This window comes from Cajanus cajan, chromosome 7 (genome assembly GCF_000230855.2).
Source record: "Cajanus cajan strain Asha chromosome 7, NIPB_CcT2T_4, whole genome shotgun sequence".
Lineage (NCBI taxonomy): Eukaryota > Viridiplantae > Streptophyta > Magnoliopsida > Fabales > Fabaceae > Cajanus > Cajanus cajan.
In genome coordinates, this window is record NC_138523.1 from 54,511,189 (window position 1) to 54,534,689 (window position 23,501).

The window sequence follows — 23,501 nt, forward strand, 5'->3', positions numbered from 1 at the left end:
AATTTATATAAATTTTAGTCAATAATGATGAGAAGTATTAAAAAGGAGTGTCAAATAAAATTTTATAGAGAATATCACTACATTCTTATCGTAAATAATGAAAAACAACTTAAAATCATATTCCATTTCTTTTGATCCATCAAAATTATAATAATGATATCAAATTTTAAACTTAAAATTGTGCATACAACTTAAATTTCTCACCATTAAGTTGATTTTAGTGATTCTATGAAAATCTATATCTAATATAATTATAAAAAAGAATGTTTTGAATATTTGTAAATCTATTTTTAAAATTTTATGATTTTATAAAATTAATTTTAGGAAAAAGTTAGTGAAAGTGAAATGATTTATATTTACATATTATTTTTTGAAAATTTGTATCAAAATTACAAATAAAACGTTTGAATTGTGTTGTTTTTCATTTTTATTGACGTATGCTTTTAGGAGTAATTCTAATTTTGGTTAAAAGTAATCACATTTCCCCCCTAAAAGTTTTATTAGACACGTTTGGGATGTCAGAGAACCAAACTTAGCATTACTAGTATGAATATTCCCCATTCACAAAAAAACGTATGGATATTATTTTATAATTTTAAAATTATTTATAATTAATCGATTGAATACTATTTTATATACACACTAACACACTCACATTTCCTTCCACTTTATATAGCATCTTCATTTTACATCAAATTATCACTTCGATTAAAAAAAATATAAAACCTGTCAAATTGAAAATGTACAAATTAGTGGGTTTTTCACGTGACAAATAACATTATAATTTTGGTAAAATTATAAGTTGGTCATTTTACTTTTTTTTATTATTTATTTCTTAATTGTCACAAATTTATTTAATACAAAATGCATGAATAAATAAAGCAGGTGAAATTGCTAAAAAAGAAACAAGAAAGAAAAATAAAAACGCGGGAACACTAACCGTTCGCTTAAACGAACATCTTCTCGTTTTCCGTCCTATATATATTGATTCCTTTGCTTCTCCAGACTTCATTCATAATTCAAAAATCACTCTCACAGTTCTTCAGGCATATTCAAATTTTCCCTCTAGTCACGATGCTTGCGACGCTCAAGTAAGTCACAAAATCTATTACCATTACTTTTCCATCTCAGATTTTCAATTCTACCTCACAATTTGATCGGCAATGACTTTCAGATCCGAAGAATCCAGCGGCCAGTTACAGCTCGTCGAACGAGAAGACATTGACGACGATGAAGACCTCTTCGAAGCCATCGATAAACGTATGTTCATTCTCTTAACTCTGTTTCCTCTTTCGTTTTCGTGGTTCTTCATTTTAATTAGATCAACGCACGAAAAACCGATCTCTGTATTCAACTTCTTTCCGCTCTTTGATTCTGAGCGTTTTTGTTAGATTACATTTTCACTGAACAAGTCATTACGACTGTAAAATCATCCTCAGTGATCTTCGTTGTCCTTCTCTCCGGTTCTTCTGAAAACAGCGTTCTATTTTGAAAAGCTTACTTCCGTACTGTTTGATTATTGGAAAGACATTTTTAATTCGATTCACAACAATGTGCATCTACGCAGTGATTGCTCAAGGCATCAATGCCGGAGATGTGAAGAAGCTTCAGGACGCAGGGATATATACTTGCAACGGCTTGATGATGCACACAAAGAAGGTTGAACTTAAAATAAATTTCTGATTTGAATATTAGGGACGTGGAGTTACTCTGTACGTAAATTGTTAACTTAATTTTGTTGTATTTTCGAAGAACTTAACTGGAATCAAAGGTCTATCTGAGGCCAAGGTCGATAAGATCTGCGAGGCTGCCGAGAAGATTGTGGTATGATATTGAAATTTATGAAATCTAAGTCACTTCAAAATACTATTTCAATTGTTCATAATTTGACCTTCCTGCGATGCAGAATTTTGGTTACATTACCGGAAGTGACGTACTGCTCAAAGTACGTTGTTTATTGTGTCTGTATTTGTTTTTTTAAATTATGGATTCGATTTAGATTTTCATGTGTTTAGCGTTTTAGAAATTTCGGTGACTTCCGTTAAGCTTAAGTCATCTTAATTAGTTTTACTTGTATTGAGTATATAGTTGTCCTCTGTTATTGCAGAGGAAGTCGGTGATCCGAATTACTACCGGAAGCCAAGCGCTTGATGAATTGCTAGGAGGTAGCTTTACACCGAGAGTTTCTTTCTTATTGTCTTGTATGACTCTAATGCTCGTAAATATTTTCTCTATGAAATTTCCTTTCTAAAAAGGTGGGATCGAAACTTTGGCAATTACAGAAGCGTTTGGAGAATTCCGGTGAGAACACAGCTCTTATTTGGTTTCGGATAGATTCGATTCCTATTTAGTCTTAGAGATTCATTTCGAGGATATCGTTTTATGTTTCAGATCCGGGAAAACACAACTTGCTCACACTCTGTGTGTTTCCACTCAGGTTTTCTTCTATGCTGCATCCTTGGTCATGACGTGTTAGGTGTTAGTTATTGTTGATCAGTATTTGTAATTGAAATTGTTCTCTAAGTTTTCTTGTCACGTATAGCATTAGGGTGGATGAACAGAGTGTTGAACTTAGTTTTTTTTTCTTCTTCTTTTTCTGAAGCACATGTTTTTATCTCTTGTATGCATTGCACTCGTAGCTTCTTAAACACCGAATTTCGTATGCGTACGGTGCTAGTCTTATTTTCACACGCATTGAAATGATTGGTGTATACTACTGATATTTTCTGACCCCTCCAGCTGCCAACTAATATGCGGGGAGGCAACGGAAAAGTTGCTTACATTGACACAGAAGGAACTTTGTATGTTTTTCTCTCTTCGCCTTCAAATAAGTGAATAACTATTAAGAACTTCTAGTCACCTCTGCATGGATAACTTGACCAATGTTTCTCGTTCATTCACCAATAACTGTAGCCGACCTGACCGAATTGTTCCAATTGCTGAGAGATTTGGCATGGATCCCGGGGCTGTACTGGACAATGTAAGTTTACTCCGTTTCATGTATCGTGAGTAGGTTCCGAAGGTGATGACACCTAAACATATTCTGTTTGTGACTGCGCAAGATTATATATGCTCGTGCCTACACTTACGAGCATCAGTACAACCTCCTCCTTGGTTTGGCTGCTAAAATGTCCGAAGAACCATTCAGACTTCTGGTGAGATCTTACTCTAACGAGTAACTGAGTTATCTTTGCATTTCGCGATATCATGGGATATGGACGGTTGACGGAATTTATTTTGGCAGATTGTGGATTCGGTGATTGCTCTGTTTCGGGTGGACTTCTCAGGAAGAGGAGAGCTTGCCGAGCGTCAGGTCTGTCATTTACGTGCACTTAAACTCCCTTTTCCTAAGTCAACTTTTGCTGACTTGAACAAGTGTTTGCAGCAAAGACTGGCACAGATGCTTTCTCGATTGATAAAGATAGCTGAGGAATTCAATGTTGCAGTTTATATGACAAATCAAGGTAAATTCTGCTTTGTTGATTGAAGAGTTTTCAGGATTAGTTCTTCATCCTCAAGTTCCAATTGATTGTTTGCAGCTGTTTATGACAAGAGGCATGATACTTAACTACACAATTATTATGTGTTTTGGTTGCACAGTCATAGCTGATCCAGGAGGTGGAGTGTTCGTAACTGATCCAAAGAAACCAGCAGGAGGGCATGTGCTAGCCCATGCAGCCACAGTAAGATTGATGTTCAGGAAAGGGAAAGGGGAGCAGCGCATCTGCAAAGTGTTTGACGCCCCCAACCTGCCAGAGGCTGAAGCAATATCCTTTTACCTCTGCTCATTTAAAATAATCTATTCGTTGAACAAAATATGCCTGCAGTTAACTTCCAAGTATGGTTTATAATCCGCCCCAAATCAGTAGTTACGAAATTATAGTTGTTAAACAATATGAAATTAACTATCACATAATTCTAAATAACCAGCCACATTAAATTTTTAAAATGGGGGCGAAAACACAATCATAGCTAATTTACCTTTCGAAAACAATTACGGTACATTAACGAGCAAGGAGAAAATTATCTCTACTATCCGCGTGTTTTTTCTTGACAGAGTTACGTGTTCCAGATAACCCCGGGGGGCATTGCAGACGCCAAGGACTAAAAAGCCGCTTCTGACTTCTGGACCGAATCCTCAACAGAGAAAGCTGGCTGAATATATCTAGTAACCTTAATCTTCCAGATATTTGCTTAAAGTTTGTATGAAAAGTGCTGACTTGAACAGTCTTAGTAATTCCACTAATATCATATACACCCTTAGTTATACACGCTTCTTTTATTGAAAGTAGCAATATATTTTGCAATTTCGACGTTATGCAAACATTAAAAATCTTGCTACAAATGACTTTCTAGGGTGAGCCTACTTATAACATTATAAGCATCACATTGATAGTTTAATTAGGGCACAATAAGGGCTAAATAAAACCAGATGAAACAAAGGCAGTAAATAACCATAATTTTTAGGATGAACCTGTCCGCAAGTTTATATTATTACATAATATGTGCCAAGAGAGTATGAGCTTAATATTTTGCTTGAAAGCAACTTGTACAGCTAAATGAAATCATATCTCAGATTCAGGAACTAAATAAATATGACATGCTAAGCCTCGCTAGAGCCTCTCAAAGTCATCATCATATTATGCGAACAGATCCAGAACTTGAAAATTCAGCTGAGTACAGCTATGATAAAAGCCTTAATTCAAACAGAATGAAATAGCAATCAGATATTATCAGACCAGTTAGCAGCACTCCCAACCCTTGGCATGCCAGTTGTTTCCTTCTTAGCCTCGGCATCCACCTTGAATGTGGCACCACACACCTGTCCAGAACTGTCAACCCTTGGTACAGGCTTCAGCTCATTAAGTGGATGCTCAAAACTGCTCAAACCTCCGGATGTTGTAAAGAAACATCCTGAACATAGGATAATATGTTACTTCTTGCATGAAACTATTGATTGTATGAATGTGGAATAAATGTAGACAGTGAACAGTCAATCACATACCTTGAAATGAAAGGGATAATTGCAATGTAAACAATAATATAAAAGTGCTCGAGAAACAAAAGAAAAACAAATATCATTTGTAACCAAACTAAAATAGTGTCAGTGTGATCTCACAGAAAATGTTCAACACAGGGAACTTGTATAGTCAAACTGTCATTCCAAAACAAATCATTATTACCTTGGGGGAATGGAGCCGATGATTTCCCACAGCTCGCGGTTACAATCTCTGCTTCATCTGAAAAAACGAGATTTCCATCAGCATCAGTTCCCCAGACAAAGGGAACATTCCCATCAGCATCCTGTAAAAGACCAGTACGCCAGGTTAGAGAAGAGAACTATTTTCAAATATCAAAGGAAAAGAGATGGATCAAGGATAACTCACCGCAGCAACAAATGCAGTCTTAGAACCACTGTCATACAGAATAAATGCAAATTTGCCTTGGAAATCTCTCACAACCTGATTAGCAGGATAAGGACCACGGTCTCTTAGAGTCCTGTATGCCTCTATGATAATGATCACCTCGGTTGCTGTTTTATTCAATCCATACTGTTGCTTAAGATTAGCAACATTCTCAAGGTGACCTTGGAACAAGCAGAAAATGTCATCCACCACTGCAAACAGCCTGGCAACATAAGAAAACAAACATATAATTAATTCTCAAGAAAAGAGTAATCTTCAACAACTTATTTCTTTCATATTCTTGCAGACATGCTGATTTTACTGATCAACGAGAAAGTAGGGGAGAAATTACAGCAAAACATTTGAGAGGAAAGTTTAGGTAAGTACTGCTCTAAGGCCCAAGCAGAATTGTAACCTAGTGATAGTGTGAATTTATTTTTTATCTCATTAAAATTAGTAAAGAAGCACTAGCAAGAAGCCACATAAAAAGGTTAGGACCAAGTTAGAAAGATTAAAAATGGAGCATCACAACTACCGTAGAATGCCTTCTACTGGTGGGGAGGGAGGGCAAAAAGGAAGGTGACAAAATGCAGTTACTTCTCTAACAATATATTTTAAGATGTCTGAAAGAATAAAAGTATTTTATCATACCCAAATATCCCATCCAGGGGAATCTAAAGGATTTTCATATATAGTATAACAAGGGTTAATTTTTTTCTTGTCTTGTATTAACGATTAAGGTCATCAATAGAAACAAGATAGATAATGCCAGAACCGAAAAAACTCAGACGGAATCACATACTGGTTATAAAATAAGGAGATCAAACCCACTATTATCATAAAATAGGGCCAAACCTGATGTCCGGCCAATAAGATTAAGATCAGGACAACCAACAAGAACAACTTAAGAAAACACCATAAAGCCACGAGAATCCAAGAACCAATAATCGAGTTCTACAACAAGACACTAAGTAACATACAAGATCCAACTAATATTGAATTTGGCGAAAAACTAGTGATCCCGAATGAGGGAAAAGAAAAGAAAGTGGACCTGGGGAGGAGGGGGTTTTGTCTGTGAAGAGAATAGGCTAAAAGACCAGAAGTGCCAAGATTGACGGTGACGGAACCAGGGTGGACGGAAGAGAAGTGGTTGGCTAGAAAGGCATCTTTAAGGGAAGAGAGAGAATTAGAGTTAGGGGTCTGCAGAGCCTCTGGGCTCTTTGCAACAGATTTATGGAAAACTGCCAACATATTTGGTGGATGTAAAAGAAAGGAACAAATGCAGTTGAAGGAGATTGTGAGATGCGATGTGGTTAATATAAGGTTCTGCAATCCAACAACGTCGTCTCTTCACTTGTTACCCATTATGCCCCTTCCTCCACTTTTGGGATAATAATTTTTAGAATTTTTCTTTGGCCAATGCCCATCGTACATTCACACTCTTTTCAAATTCCCACAACTATTCTTGTCCTTCTTTTTTTCTTTTTCTTTTCTGGAAATTCATTTTCACAAAAACAAAACAAAATGATATTACAAAAGGACAAATTTATAGGCATATGCATGAGCGCCACCTGCCGCTTTCTCATTAAGGCTTTGTTTGGATTTGAAGATGGAAAAGGAGAAGTGGAAAAAGAGGGATTTGAAGGGAAAGTGAGGTTGTTTAGATTAAGGGAAAGTGAGCGAAAAGTGTAGAGAAAATTTGTGAAAATTTGTGAGTGAATTGATTGATGTGATAGATAAAAATAAATTTTTTAATTGATAATTTTGTAAGATTACTATTTTTTCCTTAGGTTAAAAAAAAGTTTATAATTATTATAATTAAAAGATAAATATAAAAAATTTAACTAAAAAAATAAATATAAGATATTAATTTAAAAATAATTTAATTTGAATATTTGTTTTAAATTTAATAATAAATAAAAATTAAAAATTTAATAGATGAATATATAATTTACACTTTTACCTTTGGATTAAAAATGAGTATAATATTATTTATTGTAAATAATAATAATTACAATAAAATTATATTAATAACTATAATTTATTAAAAAAAAATAATAAATAATGATAAGAATAATAATAAATATTAGAAAAACAATAAAAATCATAATAAATAATAATGATACTAATTATAATAAATAATAATAATATTAATAATAATGATAATAATAATAATATTTATAATAATAAATAATAATAACAAAATATATTATGATAATTATATTTTCTAACATTATTTTATTAATGTTTATGAAAGTGTTATTATTTTAATTTTATAAACATGTATTACTTTATTTTTTTTATATTTCTAGTTTTTTATGTCAATATTTAAATAATAGAATTTTCTTAATATAAAAAAATGTACAATAAAGTTTTTGAAAGTTAATTAATAAATTAAAAAAATTGATAAATCATTGACATAAATTAGAATGAAATGAAGATAAATTTGTTAATTGTATAAGTTAATTTTTACCAATTAAAAAATTAAGAAATTTTTAATATTACAAATTTGGGGGTGCATTTTATCCAAATTGGAACGGCCCGTTCTCAACTAATGTTTTTAAGCCAATTTACTAGTTTCGAACAGCCCGTTCCAGGATACTAAATTAGCCTTATTTTAGTATTTTGGAACGGGCCGTTCTAATTTTGGAACGACTCGTTCTGGGAATGCCTGGAAGCGAAAACGTGGCAGCATAATCGATTATGTATGCATACATAATCAATTATGTGTTAGGATAATCGATTATGCCAACCTATAATCGATTATGCATCATGCATAATTGATTCTGGGCTGGCATAATCGATTATGCCAGCCTATAATCGATTATGCATGGTGCATAATCGATTATGTTAGCATATTTTTGCTTCAATTTTTCACCTCTTTTCAATTTTTGGGTAGGATATTATCAGGTTTTCATAAATCTTACGTGGCTTTCATCTCTTTTCTTCGCTTTTGTACGAGGACGGCAACGGCGCTTCTCCCCCTTTTCTTCGCCTTTCTTTCTTTGCAAATCACCGGAAACAAACACACTTTTTTCGCCTTTGGTTGCTCGTAAACAGTAAGTCATTAGAAACAAAAACTACCTAAATACTCTAATAAATAATACTATTATAACTTTTTAATCTTCTTCTTTTTTATTTAATATAATATAATATAATATAATATTCTAACTTTATTTTATTAAATATAATATCATATTACAACCTAAAATTGAAATATAAAATTTCAGGTTCTTTAACATTCAAAATAAATTCCAAAATTTAAATCAAATATATAATAATATTTTTTTATACTATATTTATCTTTTACTTAAGATAATTATGCTAATTTTTTTATAATATCTAATAAGATTAGGTCTATGTTTTAATTATAAATAACAATAACAAATTTAATATATAACATAAAAGAAAATTATTAATATTGAGCTTTTTTAGTAGTTTTTTTTACAAATGATGTCGTATTAATTTTTTTATTGTCAAATTGTGAATTAGCTTTTTTTGTAGTTTATTTGAATTGAACACTCAACTATTAGACTAATTCGATCTAATTTTAATATTAATGATATTAACTCAAGTTGAATTAGGATTACTTAGAATATAGCTCAAATCCAATTTAATAATAAATAAATTTTAGTTTCTAAACCTTAAATCTGTAAATGAATTTTTGAATTTACTTAAATTATACTAATACTATGAATTTATATACATTTTTAATAAATGTTAGTATAATATAGAATAATAATATTTGCAATCGTTACTTAAAAAAGTATATCTAAAATGATTTATAATTAATTAGCATATAAATTCAAGCGTAATTTTTTTTATTTAGTTCAATTGATTAAATAATGTGAATTCCTGAATGATTCTTACATTAAAAAAAAAGGGGAAATTTTTGTTTTAAAAAATGACTGCAGAACGGACAACACACTAAACCGACATTTCCGCAAAACTAAGACGGGATTCTGCTTTACTGCACTGAATGCATCAAAATCGAAGTCATTGTCCAATGCAAATCATCTTTGACTAAATTTATAGATTAGATATACTGATCTTTCCGATCTTTATCCCATTTAAAATTTTGATATAAAAATTAAGAAATTTAATTAATATTTTAGATTTTTATAGCAATTATTGTACATTTTAATATACATTTTATTTTTTATATTAATTAAATTCTCTCTTTTTTAATTTTATTTACAATAATTAAAAATTATAATAAAAACATATTTAATAATTTATTAACAATGTAAAATAACAAAACAATAATAAAAAAAATTGTTAGAACATTAAATAAAATAGAACAAAGTGAAATATTTTGACTTAATAATTATTAGATTTAATTTAGAACATGATACTTAACCTGTATTCACATGACCGATGTTTATCAATGTTAAAATAATTTCTTGTTAATAAAAATCACATCCAAAAACATAAATCAATTATTAGTTATCAAATTTAAAGCACCGTGTGGAACATATCTATAAATAAATAAAATTTGAAACCAAAAAATTATTTAGTAAAAAAAAGAGTAATCAATTATTTATAGTAAATTATCAATTTTAATTCCTAAAATATCACTCTTTTCCTAGACAGTCCTTAAATTATTGAATTATATAAATAACCCTTAAAATATTAAAATATATACTATATAGTCTCTCAGTTATTAAAGAATTCTTCAAATCAGTCTCTAAATATTAGTAAAATATATTAATCGATAGACTAAATTAATGTATATCTAACACTTTAAAAACTAAATATATAATTTTATTTGTTCGAGAACTATTTAAACGAAATAATAATACTTCAAGAGCTAAATTGCTGGTGTATTCTCTAGTATTAGTTAAAGAAGTAATCATAAAATTTCGATCCAAAATCATGTCAAAAGTATATTAAATATTATGATTAGATATATTAATAATATTTTTTATAAAAGCATTTTCATTTATTTTTATTATAATGTGTTTAAAGTAGTACTGATTAACATGTGCACACGAAAGATACAAGTCTACGTTTTGTTGTTGTCCGTGCTAAAATATTAATTTCTTTTCAAGTGACGGTTCTCACATCCCAAAATAAGATTTTATTTTATTTTTTATATATAGAAATTAAATACATGTTCAACCACCTCAACTAAATCCTCTTGTTTCCCAAATCTTGTTTACCAAAGAATAAGGTTTGAGTTATCAAACTAGTAGTACGCGAAAAATATAAAAGGGTCTGAATTAGAATTAGACAACCAGCAACCTATATTTTTACTTTAAAATTCAAACCTCTTAAACGAATCACTTCCAAAATTTCCAATACTTTGAAACTGTTATTTTCTATAAACTAATTATTTAACTGTTACAAAGAAAAATACAACAAAATGGAATTTAGGGTATACCTGGCAAAAAAATTGAATAGTTGATTGATTTACAAGGCCATATTGGCTGAAACAAAAAATCAGACCCGCGTGCCATGGATGAATCATAATTCATCATGATATAAGGAAAACGACTAAGCATATTTAACAACTGATTCTCAGATAACCATCTTCAGTTCCAATGAGAAACAACCGAGAAAATGGGAGTATACTAATACATGATAACGCTGACAAGCTTCTCATTCCATTATCAGATACATAGAGTTTCTGGGGGATAATGCGATGCTGCCCATCCTGTGTCATGGAATCACATAATCAGGATAAAATTTTTAAATTTTGAGCACAAATTTATATCTGTATTATATTATTCTTAAACAATGACATCATGCTTTCCTTTACTGATGAGCACCTAAAATAAATAAATAACATCAAGCCATATCAACCATATGCATTACACTATCTTAAAACTGTGAAGAGATGATTTGCTGGAAGTCTGGAAGGTTCGGTTTTAAATAAATGTTTTCAGCAGAGTGATATATTACTGAGGAGCGGAATCTATACGATAATATGAACAAGGGGGATCACATCAAGCAACAAGATATAACCAAAGCAAGAACGAACCATTATTTTGACATCTAAATTGGGTGCTACACAAGCAAAATTAACATATCATCCATTCTAATTCCTATCCTCGTCTCGCAAGCCGTGAGCCCCAAAAAAGAATATCTTACTGTTTCATTGGCAGATTTAGATAAGGAGAGAAGCCCAATCCTATTCCGGGAAATTGAAATAACATCTTGGCCCCAAATGGAGAAACTGGATATGCCATCTGAATGACCTCTGTAGATAATGGGCTGTAATGGCAAATTCCTGCAAGGGGTAATAGAGATGAGCTTCAGGATATGTATCTTCAATAAACACACATGCAATTTTCAAGCGCAGAATCAAATTTATGAAAACGTGAAACTACAGAAACATGGAGAGCAAGGAAAGTCCAAGACTGACATGACAATGAATAAAGAAACATAAGAGTGGAGGTGAAATAAGTTTTATTGCTCATCTTGATCATTGATAAATTCTTTAATTTCCTAAGTGAATTTATATGCACATAGTCACCTACATCTTATAAAAGCATTCTTATCATGTAGTTTGTAAACTATCAGCAGGTGTATTATGCAATAAGGATGGTCATCCTTCAAACCTCAATCAACCATTTGCTTTACCTTCTAACAACTTTCATGTGTCAAAAGGCACAAAACTTTGATCTCTTAAAAGAAGCATAAGAGAGACAGTTCTAATGGTCCTAAGTTCCTAATGAATTGAAATTGATAGCTCTTACATTCTTAAGTCCCAGACTCGTAAAGTTCTATCCAGAGAGCTGGAAACAAGGAGATGTTCCTCAGGTGCTGCCAACTGTGAACAAAGACATTGATGAATCTGTGTGTAAAACAAAATTGGGTAGCCCTAATATTAGGAACATAATTGACATACCTTTGTCACATATGCATCGTGAGCTCGCCAAGAGGAAATGACATTTCCACTCTTTGCATCAAATAATTTACAGTGACCAGAACTTAGTCCGGCTGCAATAAAAGATGGCAAAGTGGAAATTCCACCTGCTTGCATCCTCTCAGAGCCAGTGGAACAAATGGCAGAAATAAGGGAAGGAAAACTAGATTCAGTAGATTCGCCTCTCCACATATGAAGCTTTTGACCTCGAGCAACATCAATGAACCTGTACAGTACAACTAAGATTCAAAAGTTGGCAGGCATCAACATATTTTCTAATATCTAATTGAAATAGCATTCAAAACAAAGAATTAATTTCACCTCAGAGCACCATTTCCAGTGCCAACTACAAGAGTTCCAGCGGAGGATAATTGATGCATACAAGTATAAAGACTTGAATCAAAAGCACTAGACAGTATTCCATTTGAAAGTGTATTCAAATTAAGCACGTTAGCTTGGTCACTGTTAATTTTTGGTGCAGAGGATGGATGGCTTGTAGGATTGCCAGTTTCTGTTTGGGACTCAGCAAATACTAATATTTGCTTCCCTGTTTGACTATTCCAAATGTGAATTGTTCCATCACAAGATGCAACTCTTCCACTAGATGATAAGATGCAAATATCATTCACAACCTGAAATTGGAGATAATATATGACTGATGTATATATAGCAGAAGTTGTTACCAAGATAAATGCATATCTAAATGCCATCTGAAGTTAAAAAAAAAATAAAAAATTATAAGCACAGCTCAACTCACGACTAATTGTTAAGACCGGCTATACTAATTAATTGTATTTGTTGCACACTTGCACTAGTTCATAATACATTCAATCAGGGTTGGTCCCGACTTTCTATAGGCTCTAGGCAAAATAATAAATTAAGATTTCTTAAATATAAGTATAAAATAAAAATATATTTAATAAATTATAGACGTGTAATTTTATTAAGAGAATTATACATCTTATTATATTAAATGCATAATATATTTTTAGAGAGGACAAGTATAGTTGTAGTGTAGTTTTTTTTTTTCTAAAAAAAAAATAAAACAATTTCTTTATGTATCAATTACAATTTCATTAAGTGCAGTTTTCATTTTTTTTTTTTATATATCAAACAGCATGAATGTAATATGCTTTTTTATTTCATAATACTTTTTTTCAGTATTGTTATTTAATATGAAACTGAAAGACAGTTCTAATGATCAAAAACTGAAAGACAGTTTTTTTTCATAAATAAAAAGAAAATGAATGACAGTTTAAGCATGAACCTAAGATCCTTTATTTTAAAAACGTTTAAAAATATAAAATGAACTCAAGGTGTTAAGATATGTACAAATATAAAACAAGAAGTATTTTCTAATTTTTTTTTTTCTGCAAAATATGAGACTAAAAAAATTGGGCCTCTCCCAATTAGGGGCCCTAGGCAACTGCGCTTCTAAACTACCATCAGCAGCTCTGCATTCAATCACAGCATAGCCCATTTTGTTTTAAATCATCATCCATCATGCTTTACTTTGTACTTTGCAATACGCATATTGATACCACAGTTGATACATAATAGTATTGAATAGTTCTTTGCTATGAAAATATATAAATAATATAGGGATCTAAATCAAGCAGCAGTTCTCCATGGATGAAGAATGTCATTTTCAGCAAAGAATGAAGAAACAAACCTCCTCATGGCCATGATAGCTGGACAGACAGTTAGTTCGGCTCAATTCCCATTTCTGAACACTTCCTTTATATCCTTGGCCAATTCCTGCAGTAAAAACAGTACATTCATCTTGAACAGCCAGAGACCTCACTGCTCCATGATGTGCCCGTATAGAGTATATAACAGATGCTCTAATCTTCCATGGAAATTCTTCTTTCTGAATACCCACCCTCCCAAGAAATTCAGGCCCATCCCAGATGGTGGCTGGACTAGGGAACCAAAACCAGGGATCGTGGTTCATTTGGTATGACATGCCTTCTTGCATTACTACTTGACTTTGATGAACTTTTAATGGTCGTCTCTGAGGGATCAAATTTTTGGCACTTCTTCCTTGGGATTGTGGAATCGACCATCCAACCCCATTAAGTAACAGCTTTGCAGGATTGTATTCAGATATAAATCCCTGGGCTACAGGTCTTCTAGCAATAATATTTTCTGAGCCGTTTTTTGATGATTCTCCTGCATATTCCCACTAAACCACAACAGGTTTAGAAATAAGCAACAAGAAAGTTGTACATGAGACTAAGGACAGAAATTATCACACCAAAAAACACATGCAACTTTTCCATTCATATAGGGGAAAAAAAGAAAAGAAAATGTAGCATACCTTCCAATTATGATGACGTAGAAGATATTGTTCAAGAATCAACCATGTGGCACAGCATTGACGAAGTTTCTCTATCCCAAGAAGAGATGCAAAGGAAGGATAGAGAACCGACCTACATACGACCCAGAAGACTTTTTACATACTAAAAAAATAAATAGGACCAATAAAACAGACGTTATAAAATAATACAAACTTGAAAGTGAGTCTAGGAGGACTATACACAGCCTATTTACAGTAAGGAATCAATGCACTTTGATCATGACAACTTGATTTATTGATCCAATTGCACTCGACCATGATTTTACAAAATTAAGCACACATAAACCTTATTCAGTGACAGTTTGCAATGCCTGACCTTATGCCTAAATTAACTCTCATGGTTTCAGTAGAATGTGCAAAGTAAACGACATTTTTGGATTGAAAGAAGATCTGGCTAAAAGCTTATGTCTCCTAGAAATGATGAGTTAAGGTAATTAATTGATCTTTCAAGTCATTTTCTCATCAATAAGTCAAGTGCTTCACAGATGCGTTTCTAATTATGATAATTAATCCTGTATTCTGATGATAGGTGGGCCACTACAAAATGTAATACTATATCAGGTAGAAATGTGTCAACTTTTGCAAATCAGGAAGGACACTGCAATTGGATTGAAAAATCAGGTTAGCAAAGTTAAATTGAAGCTCATAGTGGGTGTATATACACTTGAGAATATTTAGGAATACACTAAAGGAATTTATTATTATATGTTTGGTTTAGTTAAGCACATTAAATAATGCATTTTATTTCTAGTTGATGTTAGAAATATGGATTTGTGTTATCATTAAAATCAAAAGAAAGATATGAAGCCAAAGGTGAAGAATGGAGTTAGTGTCTCAGATACTATGCTCTGAATTTTATCACAGCAAGAGAGCTTGTTTTACTAGCTTTTACAGCTGTACAAATAACATAAATGAATAACAAGTGAAGCTGAAGATATAGAACTAAAACAGTAATAGTAACAAATTCCTATATTGGCTATCAATTAGCCATTAGGATTGCCTAACCAAAGATATTGTCTCTGTCAATGAGATCCAGCATTTTTTATTCGTGCAGTAAATCACTGTATCATATATGGGATTATATCACCTAGCATTATTAAAAGGTTTAGTATACAGCGTATTTTTAGATTTGACATTAACCACTAATATGGCTTGAAAAACATTCATTATGTGTTGCACCAAATAGCAGGAGGGTAATTTGTCCCAGCATAAAACCTAGTTCAGAAGGCAAAATTGACACTCACACTAAATCCATACGACTTTCAATATGCAAGTTCCCTCCAATTTTTATTTTGCCAACCTTCAAGTTTCTGCCAACAGTAGTTGAACCTTTAGAAATTTCCTGGGAGAAAGCAAGCTCATCAAATAGTTCTTTAAGTTTTGGAAGAATATGCAATGCTGTCAAATCTGCTCCAATCCGCTGACAAATTCCAAAAAGAGTAGTAGCAGCAAACTGACAAAGAGAAGGCAACTATAATTATTTAACAATTTAGGTGATTATTGATACATTATGCGACGAAATAGAGCAGACATCACCACACTATTGGTATACAAGCCAAATAAAAGGCAGGAGCAATAAAACAGTTCAGAAGTAGTGCTACATTTTGTTTTATGAGCAATGCTGAGTTTAAAGGCCATGAGCCAAGGCACAAAACTCAATCATTGACACCGTATCTCTTCAATTTTACCATTCCAATTAAACAAGTTATAAAAAATTCCTGATATTTTCACATAAAACTGTTTAATTCCTTAGTGGCTTACTACTAAAAAGTTAATGATCCCTGGTAAGGGTTATGGTAATATGCCAATTAGAGCCAACAGAACCAAGGAATGAGTGACAGATCCAAAACAAAACAATGGATAATTTGTAGAACCTGAAGCACTGCAATTTCCATATGTTTCTGCATAAGAACCCCAATGTGTATGCAACTTAGGTCCTGCGTATTTTACAACAAATTCAACAATTAAATGTTAAACAATATGTGTTGGCAATTAAAGCATTTAAAAGCCAGAAAAGAATAAGAACTATACTTCAAGCAGCTCCTTTACAATGACATCTTCTGTCAAGAAAGCTATAAGCCCATCCAAAGTCATCATGCAATCAATAAGTGCTAAAGCACTCCAACTCTGGACAGGATCAGGCTTATTCATGCAAGACACATCAATGAAGGAACGAACAACATTTTTCAGTAATGGTACCATCTGCTTGATGATAAACGATTCTCCAAAAATGCCACCTGAGAAGTTAAAAAATGTTAGGGCATTATAAATTGAAGGTCTCAGTGATGAAAAGATGGAAAAATACGAAAGTCAGTAAACTAAGAATACCAATTCTGATCAGCACGTCAATGCCATCCGCACATAGTCCTTTCCCAAAGCAGTGAACAAGAGGCAAGATAGTCTGATTCAAGAACAAAAGGTAAGTAAAGCAATAATGAATACACATAAGTGGGAGTGGGGGCATGTGGGTAAAGGAAAACATAGCACTGAAGGTTGTTGCATAACCAAAAAACCTGATGGATGGTAATAGGTACACCAAGCTCCTCACTAGAACTGATTAGAAGCACTGAAGCAGAGGAAGCTGAACTTTTATCTGGAGAAATGTACAAGTTTGACAAGACCAATGGATGAATAGTTTCCAGGTATGCTTGTTTACCAACTCGATTCCATATTTCCTGTACAAATGAATCTTGTAGAAGGGAAACCTTTAATCGTAAATAACCTGTGGTCTGTAAAAAGATGTCTAAATAAGAAGTCATTTTTTTGTTAAAATAATAAATTAAAAGATTTCTAAATTCTACAGACTAAAACAAAATTCACAAAAATCAAGTTTGCAACTAGCCTGTAAAATTTTCTGTATGGTTGGCAAGATTAACGTTTTTACTGCTTGCATTGTTAAGCATTTCATGAATTCCTTCAGTAGCATATATGCCCATTCAGCTTCGATATCACTCACAGCATTCACTATAAGTGGTAAGCAATAAGCAGCGCAAATTTCAGTTGCAAATGCACCCATTTCCTTGAGAGCTCCATGCTTTGCGAGATTTGCAGCATATCGAAGACGAGTTTCATCTTTAGCTACAAGCTGAAGTGGAGCAAGAAACAAGTAGGAGGATTTGACAGTCTTTGGAAAATAAGGTGATTCCAGAAGAATTTTGGCAGATGGCCTCCTATATAGCAAAAATTAATACTTTAATAACATGATAGAAAAAACACCCACAAAAACCATACCTAATTAGGCCATACACATGCACTCAGTTGTAAGTGTGTGCAAGGACACTAATACCTCATCCAATCCTTTTGGATGCATGCTTCAACAAGTAATTTAATATCAGGAGGTAGATCCTGCAGAAATCCAGGTAAGGTTCCATCTTTCAAGTATATTTCCAATGAGATTAGATCAAAGAGCGGCCTGCAAAGATGAAGTTCAGCCAAGAGACAACCAATAGAAAATATGTCCCTAGCAACATCTTCAGTGCAAAGTCTTGAAGAAGATAGTTTCTGCTTCCAAAGTAGCAAGTCTGGATATCCAGAGGAGCCTTCGTTTTCCTCTTTCATATGTTGAAGAAAAGAAATTCTATTCATTTTATACGGCACCTGGTAATTTCTGTCAATCAAAGACAGTTTGCTTATAGTTCTACTAAATGTCTCTATTGTTGGATCTCCCAACGATGAGATGTTCTTCCCTGTCATTTGATTTAAGGGATAATGGTAATATGCATTCAAATGCCTAGCATGTTCGGAAAATGTAGATGCTTGCTCTAATTCTTGTAGATAAGCAGTTTCAGATAGAAGAGATGTCTCTCGGTGCATTTCATTTGCTTGACTCAAAACTTTGGCATATTTATTGGAACCATGACGTTTTCCTCTGGCAGTGGCATGACGGACGGGGTGTGGTTGTGTAAAGAGTTGACGCCGTCCTGTTGATTTTGGCATCATGGGATCTGATAGGGGAAGCATAACATTCTTAGCAGCAAGAGCTGCCTGGCCAGACATTTTGTAGCCAAAGGTTATATCTATCCAATGATGGAGTTGAAATGACACCCTATTACTTTCTAGTGCATCACGATGCAATTTAATGAAATCCTCAGGACTCTCGGCCCAAGAGGGTACAGCCAAATCAGCCATTCCATCATGTATTGACTTGAAAATTTGGGCATCACAGTAAAACTCTGGAATGCATTCATCAGGGGTCCATTGATAGAGCCTCTGCATTGTTGAAGGATATTCATTAGGTTCATAGACAGACCGAACAGCCATTCGGAGAACACTCAAAGGCAATCTTCTTGCTTTATAACTGCAGACAGCCAATTCAGACAGACATTCATCTGAAACATGATGAGGGATTTCAGACGTTGAATAAGTGAAATCCAATTGTTCATCACCTTTAGCCAAGCGCCATTTACTCTTGCTCAAATCTCGCCACCCTGCATCACAATTATCATCAGGTTTTGAGCTAAAATCAATTACCCAAGGCATTACTGGGTGAAATGTATGGTCCCCCCACCTTCTTCCGGCTAATCTGTTTAAGATAAGTAAATATTCAAAATTGCTTAGTTCTCCTTTCCACCATTGATGAAAGCAAGAATGCCAATCTATTGTTGGAGAAAGCTTTAGATCAGCATAAAGGCCATAAGAATGACAACCAATATTACAACAACCAATTCTTGCAGGTTCAGGGTTAACATTTTCATTCTCCCGTAAAGTTGAATTAAATTCCAATACAGGTTTGTTCCATAAGCTGAGCCAAGACCATAACGAGTCCGACAACATGATATTGGATGGGCATATATTACCATGGGAAACCCCTAAACCATGTATGTACGATAAGGCTGAGAGTAGCTGATACATAAGAAATCTTCTATTCCAGTCAGACTTTAATGCATTGGGGTTAAAATGAAGAATACTTTCCAAGTTGTATGGAGTCTTAGGAAGCACCACGTTAACGTGATCAGATGTTTTAAAAATCGCAAGGACAGGAGCTATGTTTGGATGCCTCAAAGAGCCTGGAGAAGTATCCTCCTCAAATGATGGCAACCCAATTATACTAAGGAAATTTACACTGTCCCGTCCAGATGCTTTCCCTTCAATGAAGAGATCAAGGGAATCTAACACGTGATCTTCGATTAAACCAGACAAGAAATCAGTGGAGACCTCTTGAAAAGTGGAATAGGAAGACACTCCCACACGAGCAATGGGGGCAAGTGAAGCGATTGTCCTCGAGCAAGAAAACCTTCCAGAATGACTACAAGTCGTGTTTCCGGAAAAAGCTTTTCCACTTTCAGAATCATCTGATGAAGTAGTTCTACCATTAACAACAGTATTATCTTGACGGCCTCCAATATCAGGATCACTACTCCTAGTACTGCTTTCACCGCTATCCAAAATATATTCATTTCTGCAAACAGAACAAAAGTTCATTACTTCCAATTTCCAAACTAGCCAACAACAAACCCAATCAATATTCATTCAATTTTTAATTAAAAGAATGTACAAAAGCACAAGCACACCACACCACATGAAAACAGCTCACAGTAATTCACCTAAACCATCATTAAAATTAAAGGAAACAATAACTTGCCAAAAACAAAAATCCAGAACATAAATCTTACACATAGTTTATAAAACAATTCTTCTCACGACTCGACAGGTTCTGCAGTATAAATTGACCGCCAGAAGCTTCACCATCAGCTGCACCAGAAATCTATTTTTCCAAAACACAAAACAATAATTAAAATAAATAGATTAATTAAAAAATTGATCCAAAAATTGAAAGAAGGAGAGAGAGACATTGACGATAGCTGAAGATCCGAAAGGAAAAGCAGAAGTTTGGATGGCATAATTGAAGAAGACTTGCTCCGAGAAATCAGACTTAATTCGAAGTTGGAGGCACTCGAAACACTCACTCTCTTCCTGCATCGATTCGCTCCACTGAGTCAACTCACCGATTTCTCATCATTTCTGCTTCTTCTCCGATCACCACCGTTAAATATGAAGGCTAACTCTGTCATTTCATCTCACAACAGTGTTTGCCTTTTAATTTTAGCAAGGAAACTCCTATATTTAATTTCTCATTATGTATAAAAAAAATGGTATTTGAAAGCACTAATGTGATTAAAATTTACAATGTTTGGTTTAAAAAATGAGGGGAAAAAATTGTCTTACAATTACAATATTGTACTTGTTGATTGAGATGATAATTTTATAATTTTAATCAAATTTGTCTTCACATAATCTCATTTATTAAACCTAAAGAGAAATAACACCTACCAGTCTACCAGAGCTGATGGTTGGATTAGGAACCAAGAAGAATAACCAATCAAAATAACATTTGATACGAGGATAAAATAGACCAAAATACGTTAAATTAAAATACAAAGGTTTTTAATGTACTTTTTTAATAAAGCTAAATTACTAATATATCTCATTTTTAAGATAGCTACCAAACACACTTTACGTAATTGCCCCTCTCAACAGAAGTGTATATATGATTATATTTATATTGTTGTCTCGACCAAGGCATAGGCTTCCATGCGCACCCTTATATTTCAAGTAACCAAAAGTATTTTATTTGTGTAGTGAAAAAATCATTTTAAAGGAAATAAAAAGAATTTAAACAATAAATAAATAAATTTATATAGAAATTTAGATTTAGTTATATTTCCCATTCCTCTAATTTAAACTATGTGAAATTTTAATTTTTAAATTTTTTATAAATCAAAATTTCTCTTTTTAAAATAAAAAAAAATATTTTTTAAATCAATTTTTTATTTTTAAACCTGAAATATGTTATTATTTAAATAATTGGAAATTTATGATAAAATTAAAACATAAAACACTATTAAAAATATAAAATTAGTAAAAGTAATAAATTTAAATTTTTTAATAAGATATAATTTTTGGATTTGAAAAAAAATTATGAATTTTCTTTTTAAATGAAATTTAATATGCAGTAGATAAAAATTAAACAAAAACTTATGATTAACAAAAAGTGATGAAAAAACTGTACTATAAGAATTTAAAATATTGAATTTGTTTAAAAATTTATTAAAATGTCAAAATTGCGCACTACTAAAAAAAAAGACTTGAAGTGACTAGAACATTTAAGGTTGATTTAGTTCATGCTCCTCTCATTTTTTTGGTTTTGATATGAATTAGATTGATAAAGTTAATTTAAATCAAGTTTTAATTTTACTATAAAAAAAATAACAAGTGGGAAATTGGGGAAGATGAAAAAAATTAGGTTAAGTCAATTATAAACTGAATACTTTACTATCAAATGATCATTTAATAACTAGTACCAAGAAGTGTAACGATCCACCAAATCATTACACTATTTATAATTAAGTTTCTACGTAACGAAAAACATATATGTATTTAACCTAGGATTATCATGCAATAAGAATATAATCTCATGCACACAGTTATATGTAAGTAGAAGAAAGAAATATATATACTACATACATAAAAGAGTAAATATTGTATATACAAAATAGACCCTAAATCACTGATCCAACGCCTATACAAGACCTAACTACATTGGAATAGCCTTAACAAAATCGTGTCACTTCCAACGTGACTCACCACCAACTGCATAAGCCATCCAATTAATCATTCTTGTTCTTATACTAAATATGATCATCACGATTCCAACCATAGGAAAACATAAGGCAAGCTTGTGAAAAAAATTAAAACACATACATGATATGAATATCAACATGAACAATAACATCAACTTCAACATGTAACTTACAACATAAAACAACTTAACCATTTACAACTCAACATGTCAACTTTCAACTTAAACACAACATCATCCTACAACACAACAACAATATTATTATAAAAATAACTTTAAACCACTTATACAATGTGATCAACTTTAGCATATTGAACATAACAACATATATACACACACACATACACAATTAATGTGTCGTCACACATATTAACTATGAAGATTTCCTACAAACTGGGGTGGATAGTTTAAGTGACTTAATCCTATTGAATCACAACAATTGATATAAAATTAGAAACAAAGAATAGTATAAAACTAGAAACAATAATTAACATCAACTAGATTGATTTATCAGATTTTGTCACTTAAATTAGGAAGTCTAGTAATATTGTTAGGGTAAAATAATTTGGATACGAGTTTATCACGACATTAGTCTGCAACACTAAGCTCCTTGTGGAATTAAACTATCGATTACCCTCTAAGTACTCATTTCTCCAATACTCGATTAGGAAATAAGTTCTCGACTTTCTATTTTACTTTATTAGTCACTTTATACATGTATGTTTCGACCTTACTTGCACACGAATACTACATAAAATCTAGAAGAGACAATTGAAAATAACTTACTCATTCAAAAGTCAACTTACTAACTGAAGGATTTCATCTAGGCTCTCAGAGCACCCCGCACGCATATCAATTCAATGGGATATTCAAATTTCTAAAATAACTTTACTCTCCTCTAGTTGTTATATATTGTAAATAAGACATTTATTTAATCCACACGCCTAAAACTTAACAACTTATCAACTTCAACAACTTAAACATCATACAACTTTACAACATGCTCAACTTTCATTAGCAATAATAGCATATAGCTTAAGCAAATTAAAACAACATAAAACTTTACAATTCAACATCTATTAGCTCTTAACTTAACAAAAAAAACATTATCAATCATGTATCATCTTACAACATATTGTCTCATCATCACAGACCATCATTCCCACAACTTATTCACCATTATTTAACCATAAACATCTTAAAACAACACAACTTTCATCATGTAACTCCGTCCAACGCCACTTAAGGGCCACGCAATGTCATTGAAGCAAGGAGTTCTCTGTCTCG

At 32.5% G+C, this 23,501-nt stretch overlaps 3 protein-coding genes across 7 annotated transcripts; 1 reads left to right on the top strand and 2 right to left on the bottom strand.

Annotated features, from left to right (window-relative positions):
- Positions 1-164: 164 nt before the first annotated feature.
- On the top strand, positions 165-4,310 carry DMC1 (DNA repair (Rad51) family protein). Of its 4 annotated transcripts, XM_083060117.1 has the most exons (15): positions 174-1,091; positions 1,175-1,260; positions 1,568-1,659; positions 1,753-1,824; positions 1,907-1,945; positions 2,108-2,165; positions 2,256-2,301; positions 2,392-2,437; positions 2,740-2,801; positions 2,914-2,980; positions 3,063-3,155; positions 3,245-3,313; positions 3,386-3,464; positions 3,601-3,767; positions 4,064-4,310. In XM_083060117.1, the coding sequence occupies exons 1-15, from the start codon at positions 1,075-1,077 to the stop codon at positions 4,106-4,108; spliced, it is 1,038 nt and encodes a 345-aa protein (XP_082916243.1). In that variant the 5' UTR covers positions 174-1,074; the 3' UTR covers positions 4,109-4,310. The 4 variants fall into 4 exon arrangements, with proteins under 4 accessions (XP_082916241.1, XP_082916242.1, XP_020210175.1 ...); XM_083060116.1 differs by having other exon boundaries at positions 169-1,091; positions 3,245-3,464; XM_020354586.3 differs by having other exon boundaries at positions 170-1,091; positions 3,601-4,310.
- Positions 4,311-4,433: 123 nt separating this feature from the next.
- LOC109795161 (aluminum induced protein with YGL and LRDR motifs) lies at positions 4,434-6,763 on the bottom strand. Its single transcript, XM_020354587.2, has 4 exons — positions 6,457-6,763; positions 5,388-5,628; positions 5,184-5,304; positions 4,434-4,914 (listed from the first exon to the last, which is right to left on the bottom strand). Exons 1-4 carry the CDS (start codon positions 6,654-6,656, stop codon positions 4,724-4,726), a joined length of 753 nt encoding a protein of 250 aa, XP_020210176.1. The 5' UTR covers positions 6,657-6,763; the 3' UTR covers positions 4,434-4,723.
- Positions 6,764-10,699: 3,936 nt separating this feature from the next.
- On the bottom strand, positions 10,700-20,704 carry LOC109807120 (protein serine/threonine kinase). 2 transcript variants are annotated; one of them, XM_020369648.3, is made up of 16 exons: positions 20,426-20,692; positions 20,248-20,339; positions 17,922-20,033; positions 17,478-17,805; positions 17,149-17,364; positions 16,964-17,036; positions 16,667-16,872; positions 16,510-16,572; positions 15,880-16,088; positions 14,597-14,708; positions 13,949-14,461; positions 12,598-12,908; positions 12,259-12,502; positions 12,107-12,180; positions 11,499-11,637; positions 10,700-11,061 (listed from the first exon to the last, which is right to left on the bottom strand). In XM_020369648.3, the coding sequence occupies exons 1-16, from the start codon at positions 20,552-20,554 to the stop codon at positions 10,912-10,914; spliced, it is 4,971 nt and encodes a 1,656-aa protein (XP_020225237.1). In that variant the 5' UTR covers positions 20,555-20,692; the 3' UTR covers positions 10,700-10,911. The 2 variants fall into 2 exon arrangements, with proteins under 2 accessions (XP_020225237.1, XP_020225240.1); XM_020369651.3 differs by lacking the exons at positions 10,700-11,061; positions 11,499-11,637; positions 12,107-12,180 and having other exon boundaries at positions 12,359-12,515; positions 20,426-20,704.
- Between the last annotated feature and the right edge of the window lie 2,797 nt (positions 20,705-23,501).